The sequence below is a fragment of the Lactuca serriola genome, chromosome 8 (genome assembly GCF_051521515.1).
Source record: "Lactuca serriola cultivar US96UC23 chromosome 8, Lser_US96UC23_V15, whole genome shotgun sequence".
Classification (NCBI taxonomy): Eukaryota; Viridiplantae; Streptophyta; class Magnoliopsida; order Asterales; family Asteraceae; genus Lactuca; species Lactuca serriola.
In genome coordinates, this window is record NC_136415.1 from 263,912,701 (window position 1) to 263,924,162 (window position 11,462).

The 11,462-nt window shown below is 37.4% G+C and overlaps 2 protein-coding genes across 2 annotated transcripts; one reads left to right on the forward strand and one right to left on the reverse strand.

Annotated features, from left to right (window-relative positions):
- The first annotated feature begins 3,773 nt into the window (after window positions 1–3,773).
- Window positions 3,774–5,203, forward strand: LOC145068073 (uncharacterized). Its single transcript, XM_079015063.1, has 2 exons — window positions 3,774–3,782; window positions 4,088–5,203. The coding sequence occupies exons 1-2, from the start codon at window positions 3,774–3,776 to the stop codon at window positions 5,201–5,203; spliced, it is 1,125 nt and encodes a 374-aa protein (XP_078871189.1).
- A 1,146-nt stretch (window positions 5,204–6,349) lies between these two features.
- Window positions 6,350–10,151, reverse strand: LOC145068074 (uncharacterized). The gene is made up of 3 exons (XM_079015064.1): window positions 8,095–10,151; window positions 6,954–8,001; window positions 6,350–6,382 (listed from the first exon to the last, which is right to left on the reverse strand). The coding sequence occupies exons 1-3, from the start codon at window positions 10,149–10,151 to the stop codon at window positions 6,350–6,352; spliced, it is 3,138 nt and encodes a 1,045-aa protein (XP_078871190.1).
- Window positions 10,152–11,462: the final 1,311 nt, after the last annotated feature.

Below are 11,462 nucleotides of genomic sequence, written 5' to 3' on the forward strand. Positions count from 1 at the left end.
GCAATGCTTTGATGAGCATTGTTTGATTCTTGAGTTCCACAATAGAAGTAGTCTTCGCAATTTAGCAAAGCTTTGATGAGCATTGTTAAAATTCTTGAGTACCACAATTGAAGTCTATGCAATTTAAGCAAAGCTTTGATGAGCATAGTTTCACTCTTGAGTTCCATAATAGAAGTAGTCTTCACAATTTAGCAAAGCTTTGATGAGCATTGTTTAATTCTTGAGTTCCACAATAAAAGTCTTTGCGATTTAAGAAAACCATTGATGAGCATTGTTTCATTCTAGAGTTCCACATTAGAAATGTATGCAATTTAGCAAAGCTTTGATGAACATTGTTTAATTCTAGAGTTCCACAATAGAAGTAGTCTTCGCAATTTAGAAAAGCTTTGATGAGCATTGTTTAATTCTTGAGTACCAGAATACAAGTTGCCTTTATGGAATTTAAGCAAAGCTTTGATGAGCATTGTTTCATTCTTGAGTTCCATAATTGAAGTAGTCTTCGCAATTCAGCAAAGCTTTGATGAGCATTGTTTAATTCTTGAGTTCCACAATAGCAGTATTCAATTTAAGCAAAGCTTTGATGAGCATTGCTTCATTCTTGAGTTCCAAAAAGAGAAGTCTACGCAATTTAGCAAAGCTTAGAGGAGCATTGTTTCATTCTTGGTTGCCACATTAGAAGTCTATGCAATTTAGCAAAGCATTGATGAGCAATGTTTAATTCTTGAGTTGAACAATAGAAGTAGTCTTTGCAATTTAAGCAAAGCTTTGATGAGCATTGTTTCATTCTTGAGTTCCACATTAGAAGTCTATGTAATTTAGCAAAGCTCTGACGAGCATCGTTTCATTCTTAAGTTCCACATTAGAAGTTTATGCAATTTAGCAAAGCTTCATTGAGCATCGTTTAATTATTGAGTTCCACAATAGTATGTCTATGCAATTTAAGCAATGCTTTGATGAGCATTGTTTGATTCTTGAGTTCCACAATAGAAGTAGTCTTCGTAATTTAGCAAAGCTTTGATGAGCATTGTTAAAATTCTTGAGTTCCACAATTGAAGTCTATGCAATTTAAGCAAAGCTTTGATGAGCATTGTTTAATTCTTGAGTCCCACAATAAAAGTCTATGCAATTTAAGAAAACCTTTGATGAGCATTGTTTCATTCTAGAGTTCCACATTTGAAATGTATGCAATTTAGCAAAGCTTTGATGAACATTGTTTGATTCTAGAGTTCCACAATAGAAGTAGTCTTCGCAATTTAGCAAAGCTTTGATGAACATTTTTTAATTCTTGAGTTCCAGAATAGAAGTTGCCTTTATCGAATTTAAGCAAAGCTTTGATGAGCATTGTTTCATTCTTGAGTTCAATAACTGAAGTAGTCTTCGCAATTCAGCAAAGCCTTGATGAGCATTGTTTAATTCTTGAGTTCCACAATAGAAGTATTCAATTTAAGCAAAGCTTTGATGAGCATTGTTTCAATCTTGAGTTCCACAAGAGAAGTCTATGCAATTTAGCAAAGCTTAGAGGAGCATTGTTTCATTCTTGGTTGCCACATTGGAAGTCTACGCAATTTAGCAAAGCATTGATGAGCATTGTTTAATTCTTGAGTTCAACAATAGAAGTAGTCTCTGCAATTTAAGCAAAGCTTTGATGAGCATTGTTTCATTCTTGAGTTCCACATTAGAAGTTATGTAATTTACCAAAGCTCTGATGAGCATTGTTTCATTCTTAAGTTCCACGATAAAAGTTTATGCAATTTAGCAAAGCTTCATTAAGAATCGTTTAATTATTGAGTTCCACAATAGTATGTCTATGCAATTTAAGCAATGCTTTGATGAGCATTGTTTAATTCTTGAGTTCAACAATGGAAGTAGTCTTTGCAATTTAAGCAAAGCTTTGATGAGCATTGTTTCATTCTTGAGTTCCACATTAGAAGTCTATGTAATTTAGCAAAGCTCTGACGAGCATTGTTTCATTCTTAAGTTCCACATTAGAAGTTTATGCAATTTAGCAAAGCTTCATTGAGCATCGTTTAATTATTGAGTTCCACAATAGTATGTCTATGCAATTTAAGCAATGCTATGATGAGCATTGTTTGATTCTTGAGTTCCACAATAGAAGTAGTCTTCGCAATTTAGCAAAGCTTTGATGAGCATTGTTAAAATTCTTGAGTACCACAATTGAAGTCTATGCAATTTAAGCAAAGCTTTGATGAGCATAGTTTCACTCTTGAGTTCCATAATACAAGTAGTCTTCACAATTTAGCAAAGCTTTGATGAGTATTGTTTAATTCTTGAGTTCCACAATAAAAGTCTATGCGATTTAAGAAAACCATTGATGAGCATTGTTTCATTCTAGAGTTCCACATTAGAAATGTATGCAATTTAGCAAAGCTTTGAAGAACATTGTTTAATTCTAGAGTTCCACAATAGAAGTAGTCTTCGCAATTTAGAAAAGCTTTGATGAGCATTGTTTAATTCTTGAGTTCCAGAATAGAAGTTGCCTTTATGGAATTTAAGCAAAGCTTTGATGAGCATTGTTTCATTCTTGAGTTCCATAATTGAAGTAGTCTTCGCAATTCAGCAAAGCTTTGATGAGCATTGTTTAATTCTTGAGTTCCACAATAGAAGTATTCAATTTAAGCAAAGCTTTGATGAGCATTGCTTCATTCTTGAGTTCCAAAAAGAGAAGTCTACGCAATTTAGCAAAGCTTACAGGAGCATTGTTTCATTCTTGGTTGCCACATTGGAAGTCTATGCAATTTAGCAAAGCATTGATGAGCAATGTTTAATTCTTGAGTTGAACAATAGAAGTAGTCTTTGCAATTTAAGCAAAGCTTTGATGAGCATTGTTTCATTCTTGAGTTCCACATTAGAAGTCTATGTAATTTAGCAAAGCTCTGACGAGCATCGTTTCATTCTTAAGTTCCACATTAGAAGTTTATGCAATTTAGCAAAGCTTCATTGAGCATCGTTTAATTATTGAGTTCCACAATAGTATGTCTATGCAATTTAAGCAATGCTTTGATGAGCATTGTTTGATTCTTGAGTTCCACAATAGAAGTAGTCTTCGTAATTTAGCAAAGCTTTGATGAGCATTGTTAAAATTCTTGAGTTCCACAATTGAAGTCTATGCAATTTAAGCAAAGCTTTGATGAGCATTGTTTAATTCTTGAGTCCCACAATAAAAGTCTATGCAATTTAAGAAAACCTTTGATGAGCATTGTTTCATTCTAGAGTTCCACATTAGAAATGTATGCAATTTAGCAAAGCTTTGATGAACATTGTTTGATTCTAGAGTTCCACAATAGAAGTAGTCTTCGCAATTTAGCAAAGCTTTGATGAACATTTTTTAATTCTTGAGTTCCAGAATAGAAGTTGCCTTTATCGAATTTAAGCAAAGCTTTGATGAGCATTGTTTCATTCTTGAGTTCAATAATTGAAGTAGTCTTCGCAATTCAGCAAAGCCTTGATGAGCATTGTTTAATTCTTGAGTTCCACAATAGAAGTATTCAATTTAAGCAAAGCTTTGATGAGCATTGTTTCAATCTTGAGTTCCACAAGAGAAGTCTATGCAATTTAGCAAAGCTTAGAGGAGCATTGTTTCATTCTTGGTTGCCACATTGGAAGTCTACGCAATTTAGCAAAGCATTGATGAGCATTGTTTAATTCTTGAGTTCAACAATAGAAGTAGTCTCTGCAATTTAAGCAAAGCTTTGATGAGCATTGTTTCATTCTTGAGTTCCACATTAGAAGTTATGTAATTTACCAAAGCTCTGATGAGCATTGTTTCATTCTTAAGTTCCACAATAAAAGTTTATGCAATTTAGCAAAGCTTCATTAAGAATCGTTTAATTATTGAGTTCCACAATAGTATGTCTATGCAATTTAAGCAATGCTTTGATGAGCATTGTTTAATTCTTGAGTTCAACAATGGAAGTAGTCTTTGCAATTTAAGCAAAGCTTTGATGAGCATTGTTTCATTCTTGAGTTCCACATTAGAAGTCTAAAAGGGTTGAACTACAACATTGCCAATGTTGTGGAGTTATATCCTTATGCTGATTTTGGAACTCTTTGTGGTTTGTGTTTGAAGTTGGAGGGGCAGGCCAAAGCACGTTATGGTGGGAGTTCAAGTTCAAGTCTCGAAAGTCCCAAGTCAAAGTCGTGGTCCAAGCCCGAGTCTAGCAATAGACAAAATTCTGTTTCTACTCCTTCTGGTTCTAGTAGTGTTCCCGTTGCTCCTAAACTTACTAGTGGTACCAAAGAAACTAGTTTGGCGAAAATTAGATGTTTCAAGTGTCAAGGTTTTGGTCATTACCAAAATGCTTGTCCAAACAAAAGGGTGGTGACTTTAAGGGAGGCCATTGAATGTCGTGAAGAGTTGGAGGAAGAAGAGAGGTTGGCGGGTATTTTTTATGATACACAACAAGAAGAGGAAGAAGAGGAGGAGGTAGAGTATGAAGCACCGGTGTATGATACAGTTTTGGTGCTTAGAACCCTTAAAACTCAAGGGGTTCAAACCGTGTCTGATATGGATCAACGAGACCAATTGTTTCACACCAAATGTTTGGTTAGAAACAAGTGGTGTAGTTTGATTATTGATGGTGGAAGTTGTACTAATGTTGCTTCTAATGAAATGGTGATCAAATTGGGTTTGTCTACTACAAACCACCCAAAACCATATGTTCTTCATTGGTTGGATGATGGAAGCAAAATAAAGGTGACAAAACAGGTTAGAGTTGGTCTAACTATGGGGTCTTATGAAGATGAAGTGTTGTGTGATGTTATTCCTATGGATGCATGTCATATTTTGTTGGGGCGTCCTTGGCAATTTGATAGGGACGTGTTACATAGAGGGAGGAGCAATGAATATGAGTTGAAACACAATAATAAAAAAATTGTGTTAAAACCCATGTCCCCAACGGCCATAAGGTCCATGAATTCTAAACAAGTAAAAAAACCTAATCTTTCTATGTTTGCTAGTGAAAGGGAGGTGGAGCAAGTTCTTGACAAAGGTGATGTTATCTACATGCTTGTGGCCAAAGAGCATGCAAAGGTGGAGAAGATGGTGCATGGAGAAAACGCTATTGCTGATTTGCTTTTGGAGTTTCAAGATGTGTTTCCAAGCGAATTACCACCGGGTTTGCCTCCAATCCGTGGTATCGAACACCAAATTGACCTTATTCCGGGTGCTCCTTTGCCCAATTGATGCGTGTATGGGCTTGATTTGGTGAGTAGGGTAGTGTTTAGGTAAATTAAAAGAGAATAGTAACCACAAATGATATATGAATGGAAAGAAATGGATAGATTAGTAACAACTCAAGACCTATTAAGTTGTATACCGGTGAAAACAATCCAAGACCTATTGGATTGAGTTCGTATCAAGTCAAGAACACGTCCTAACAAGATAATTTGTGAATTATAACAATAATTCAAAGTGAACAAAAGGGTTCTTTGATTAAAAATTCGTCTATTACTTTTTCCATGCATAATTTGGCTTTATATGAAGCCTTTATTACAAATTTGGTGGTTACAAGCCAACCAACCAATTATTCATTAAAACTAGTAAATAGAAATTAAGGTAACTCTTGAAAGAACACAAAAAAAACGTCCATGAGACTTGTGAATGAAAAAAAAACGGCTATGCTTCATTAAGGAGCCATAAGAAGCATTAAGGAGTCATCATAAGCATTAAAGTGTAACCCTAATCCACCAAAGAGTGTCAAAAACGGCTAGGAGGCTTTATGAAGCAAATAGTAACGTTTTTAGCACTTATGAAGCCTTAAAAATGTTGCCCTAGTCTTCATGCAACCCTAATTCAATTTGTGGGTTACCATGCACAACCCAACCATTGAGCCCAAACCACCTTCTAGCCCACTAGTAATCACTAATCCATCACATTTTGGGCTTTCATGATCCATGCATGGATCATCCCCTCCCCCTTTGAAAGGAATTGACCTCAATTCATCAAGTCCATCATCATCAAGATAAGGTGAAAGATCTCCCACATTAAAGGTAGCATGCACTCCATGGTCTCCTCCCAAATCTACCTTATAAGCATTATCATTGACACGTGACACCACTCTGTAAGGACCTTCAGCTCTTGGCATCAACTTGTTTTTCCTTTTGTTAGGAAAACGTTCTTTCCTCATATACACCCACACCAAGTCACCATCTTGAAAGACACGTGGTTTCCTATGCTTGTTGGACTTCTGTTTGTACAACTCATTCACGGCTTCAATCTTCTCACGAACTTGTTGGTGTAGTTTCATCATAGCCTTCAACTTGTCATTAGCATCCTTGTGAACCAATTCATCCTTTGGCAATGGAATCAAATCCAAAGGCATGTAAGGATTCACACCATACACCACCTCAAAAGGAGAGTGACCTGTAGCATAAGTAGGAGAACGATTATAGGCAAATTCAGCATGTGCAAGTTTGATGTCCCAATCTTTTTGAGTTTTGCTAACCAACCCTCTCAACAAAGCACCCAAAGTTCTATTAGTCACCTCCGTTTGCCCATCCGTTTGTGGATGATGGGATGTACTAAAAAGTAACTTAGTACCGACTTTCCTCCACAAAGTGTTCCAAAAGTAACTTAGAAACTTGGAATCCCTATCAGAAACAATTGTTTTAGGAATACCATGCAAACGAACCACCTCTTTAAAGTACAAATCAGCCACGTTAGAGGCATCATTTGTTTTATGACATGGCACAAAGTGAGCCATTTTTGAAAACCTATCCACCACCACCATAATGGAATCCTTCCCCCTATGAGTTCTAGGCAAAGCCATAATGAAATCCATGGACACATCTTCCCAAGGACGAATAGGAACCGGCAAAGGAGTGTAAACACCATGCTTGAAAGTTGTTTTTGCCATATGACATGTAACACACTTGCCCACTATGTTGGTTACATCCCCCAACATCTTCGGCCAAAAGAAATGTTCTTTAAGCACCTGCAAAGTTTTGGTAATGCCAAAATGACCAGCCAAACCACCGCCATGAGCTTCACGAATCAACAACTCCCGTATTGCATGTTTTGGGACACAAAGGCGATTGCCTTTGAATAGAAAGCCATCTTGAATCACAAATTCACCATTAGGACCACCTGCACATTTCAAAAACATATCTCCAAAGTCCATATCAGATTGATAATGGTCCTTTAGAGTTTCAAATCCCAAGAAACGAACATCCAAAGTCACCAACAACGAGTAACGCCTCGAGAGTGCATCAGCCACCACATTGCTTCTACCATCCTTGTATTTGCATGAGAAATGAAAGGATTGCAAGAACTCCACCCACTTTGCATGTCTTGTGCTCAACTTTTGTTGCCCATTGATGTACTTTAAGGATTCATGATCAGAATGCAAAATAAAATGATTTGCACGCAAATAATGACTCCAATGATCTAAAGCACGGACAATAGCATAAAACTCCTTATCATAAGTGCAATAATTCAAACGAGCACCACCCAACTTTTCAGAAAAATAAGCAATAGGACGTTTGGATTGGATCAAAACAGCCCCAATACCAACTCCACTTGCATCACACTCCACTTCAAATGGTTGAGAAAAATCAGGAAGAGCCAAAATAGGAGCATCACACAACAATGCCTTGAGTTTCTCAAATGCCTTTTGAGCTTCTTCTCCCCATGCAAAGACTCCTTTCTTCAAACAACCTGTTATGGGACTTGCAATGGTGCTAAAATCACGAACAAATCTTCTATAGAAAGAAGCAAGACCATGAAATGATCTAACTTCAGAAATATTAGTAGGAATAGGCCATGACTTGATTGCTTCAGTCTTGGATGGGTCCACGGACACGCCATTTCTTGACACCACAAAACCCAAAAATGCCACTTCTTCCACCAAAAACGAACATTTTTCTTGCTTCCCATAGAGTTTTTGAGCTCTAAGCGTCTCGAAAACCTGTTTTAAGTGCACCAAATGATCCTCCAAGCTCTTGCTATATACCAAGATATCATCAAGGTACACAACCACAAACCTGCCCAAAAAAGATTTTAGCACTTCATTCATTAGTCGCATGAAAGTGCTAGGTGCATTAGTTAGACCGAAAGGCATCACGGTCCATTCATACAAGCCATGTTTAGTTTTAAAGGCTGTTTTCCATTCATCCCCTTCACGCATACGAATTTGATGGTAACCACTTCTCAAATCAATTTTTGAGAACACAATAGAACCATGCAACTCGTCCAACAAATCATCAATTCTAGGAATAGGAAATCGGTATTTTATGGTGATGTTATTAACGGCCCTACTATCAACACACATCCTCCAAGAACCATCTTTTTTTGGAACCAACAAAACTGGAACAGCACAAGGACTTAGGCTTTCACGAACATAACCCATTTTCATGAGTTCATCAATTTGTTTTTGCAGCTCTTTTGTCACCTCCGGATTACATCTATAGGCGGCTTTATTGGGCAAAGGAGCACCCGGAATAAGGTCAATTTGGTGTTCGATACCACGGATTGGAGGCAAACCCGGTGGTAATTCGCTTGGAAACACATCTTGAAACTCCAAAAGCAAATCAGCAATAGCGTTTTCTCCATGCACCATCTTCTCCACCTTTGCATGCTCTTTGGCCACAAGCATGTAGATAACATCACCTTTGTCAAGAACTTGCTCCACCTCCCTTTCACTAGCAAACATAGAAAGATTAGGTTTTTTTACTTGTTTAGAATTCATGGACCTTATGGCCGTTGGGGACATGGGTTTTAACACAATTTTTTTATTATTGTGTTTCAACTCATATTCATTGCTCCTCCCTCTATGTAACACGTCCCTATCAAATTGCCAAGGACGCCCCAACAAAATATGACATGCATCCATAGGAATAACATCACACAACACTTCATCTTCATAAGACCCCATGGTTAGACCAACTCTAACCTGTTTTGTCACCTTTATTTTGCTTCCATCATCCAACCAATGAAGAACATATGGTTTTGGGTGGTTTGTAGTAGACAAACCCAATTTGATCACCATTTCATTAGAAGCAACATTAGTACAACTTCCACCATCAATAATCAAACTACACCACTTGTTTCTAACCAAACATTTGGTGTGAAACAATTGGTCTCGTTGATCCATATCAGCCACGGTTTGAACCCCTTGAGTTTTAAGGGTTCTAAGCACCAAAACTGTATCATACACCGGTGCTTCATACTCTACCTCCTCCTCTTCTTCCTCTTCTTGTTGTGTATCATAAAAAATACCCGCCAACCTCTCTTCTTCCTCCAACTCTTCACGACATTCAATGGCCTCCCTTAAAGTCACCACCCTTTTGTTTGGACAAGCATTTTGGTAATGACCAAAACCTTGACACTTGAAACATCTAATTTTCGCCAAACTAGTTTCTTTGGTACCACTAGTAAGTTTAGGAGCAACGGGAACACTACTAGAACCAGAAGGAGTAGAAACAGAATTTTGTCTATTGCTAGACTCGGGCTTGGACCACGACTTTGACTTGGGACTTTCGAGACTTGAACTTGAACTCCCACCATAACGTGCTTTGGCCTGCCCCTCCAACTTCAAACACAAACCACAAAGAGTTCCAAAATCAGCATAAGGATATAACTCCACAACATTGGCAATGTTGTAGTTCAACCCTTTTAGAAAACGAGTCATTTTTTGTTCTTCAATTTCTTCAATATCCCCCATCAAGGAAAACTTCTCAAATTCATCAATGTATTCTCCAACACTCATTTTTCCTTGCCTCAAATCAGCAATCTTCTTGTAAGTGGCAATTCTATGAGTAGAAGGAACATATCTCTTTCTTAGCTTTCGTTTTAGAGAAAGCCAAGAACAAATTTTTTCTTTGCCTTCACGGGTTCTCTTGGCCTTAAGCCCTTCAAACCACAATGAAGCACCACCACTTAGCTTGAGAATGGCATACTTGCAGCTTTTTTCATCATCCACTTCTTTGAACTCGAACATTCTTTCAATCTTCCTTTCCCACTCCAAGTAGCGTTCAGGATCAGTTCCACCAACAAATTCAGGCAATTCAGACACCTTGAATTCTTCCACAACCCTATGTTCACCACGGCGGGGTTGCCTTCGATTTCCACCTTCTTGGATGTTTCTTAATGCTTCACGAAGATTTTGTAGGAACTCCGGATCATCAAAATCCATTATGCGCTCTGATACCACTTATGATGCGTGTATGGGCTTGATTTGGTGAGTAGGGTAGTGTTTAGGTAAATTAAAAGAGAATAGTAACCACAAATGATATATGAATGGAAAGAAATGGATAGATTAGTAACAACTCAAGACCTATTAAGTTGTATACCGGTGAAAACAATCCAAGACCTATTGGATTGAGTTCGTATCAAGTCAAGAACACGTCCTAACAAGATAATTTGTGAATTATAACAATAATTCAAAGTGAACAAAAGGGTTCTTTGATTAAAAATTCGTCTATTACTTTTTCCATGCATAATTTGGCTTTATATGAAGCCTTTATTACAAATTTGGTGGTTACAAGCCAACCAACCAATTATTCATTAAAACTAGTAAATAGAAATTAAGGTAACTCTTGAAAGAACACAAAAAAAACGTCCATGAGACTTGTGAATGAAAAAAAAATGGCTATGCTTCATTAAGGAGCCATAAGAAGCATTAAGGAGTCATCATAAGCATTAAAGTGTAACCCTAATCCACCAAAGAGTGTCAAAAACGGCTAGGAGGCTTTATGAAGCAAATAGTAACGTTTTTAGCACTTATGAAGCCTTAAAAATGTTGCCCTAGTCTTCATGCAACCCTAATTCAATTTGTGGGTTACCATGCACAACCCAACCATTGAGCCCAAACCACCTTCTAGCCCACTAGTAATCACTAATCCATCACATTTTGGGCTTTCATGATCCATGCATGGATCACCAATAAAGCCGCCTATAGATGTAATCCGGAGGTGACAAAAGAGCTGCAAAAACAAATTGATGAACTCATGAAAATGGGTTATGTTCGTGAAAGCCTAAGTCCTTGTGCTGTTCCAGTTTTGTTGGTTCCAAAAAAAGATGGTTCTTGGAGGATGTGTGTTGATAGTAGGGTCGTTAATAACATCACCATAAAATACCGATTTCCTATTCCTAGAATTGATGATTTGTTGGACGAGTTGCATGGTTCTATTGTGTTCTCAAAAATTGATTTGAGAAGTGGTTACCATCAAATTCGTATGCGTGAAGGGGATGAATGGAAAACAGCCTTTAAAACTAAACATGGCTTGTATGAATGGACCGTGATGCCTTTCGGTCTAACTAATGCACCTAGCACTTTCATGCGACTAATGAATGAAGTGCTAAAATCTTTTTTGGGCAGGTTTGTGGTTGTGTACCTTGATGATATCTTGGTATATAGCAAGAGCTTGGAGGATCATTTGGTGCACTTAAAACAGGTTTTCGAGACGCTTAGAGCTCAAAAACTCTATGGGAAGCAAGAAAAATG

What these genes read in the sequence shown, in the direction of transcription:
- LOC145068074 (XM_079015064.1), bottom strand. Translation starts at nt 10,151, where the DNA reads ATGGATTTTGATGATCCGGAGTTCCTACAAAATCTTCGTGAAGCATTA. An exon ending in TTTAAAACTAAACATGGCTT is followed by an intron (nt 8,002 to 8,094) that starts GTATGAATGGAC and finishes TTTTTTGGGCAG; the next exon opens with GTTTGTGGTTGTGTACCTTG. An exon ending in GCATTACCAAAACTTTGCAG is followed by an intron (nt 6,383 to 6,953) that starts GTGCTTAAAGAA and finishes CTTATGCTACAG; the next exon opens with GTCACTCTCCTTTTGAGGTG.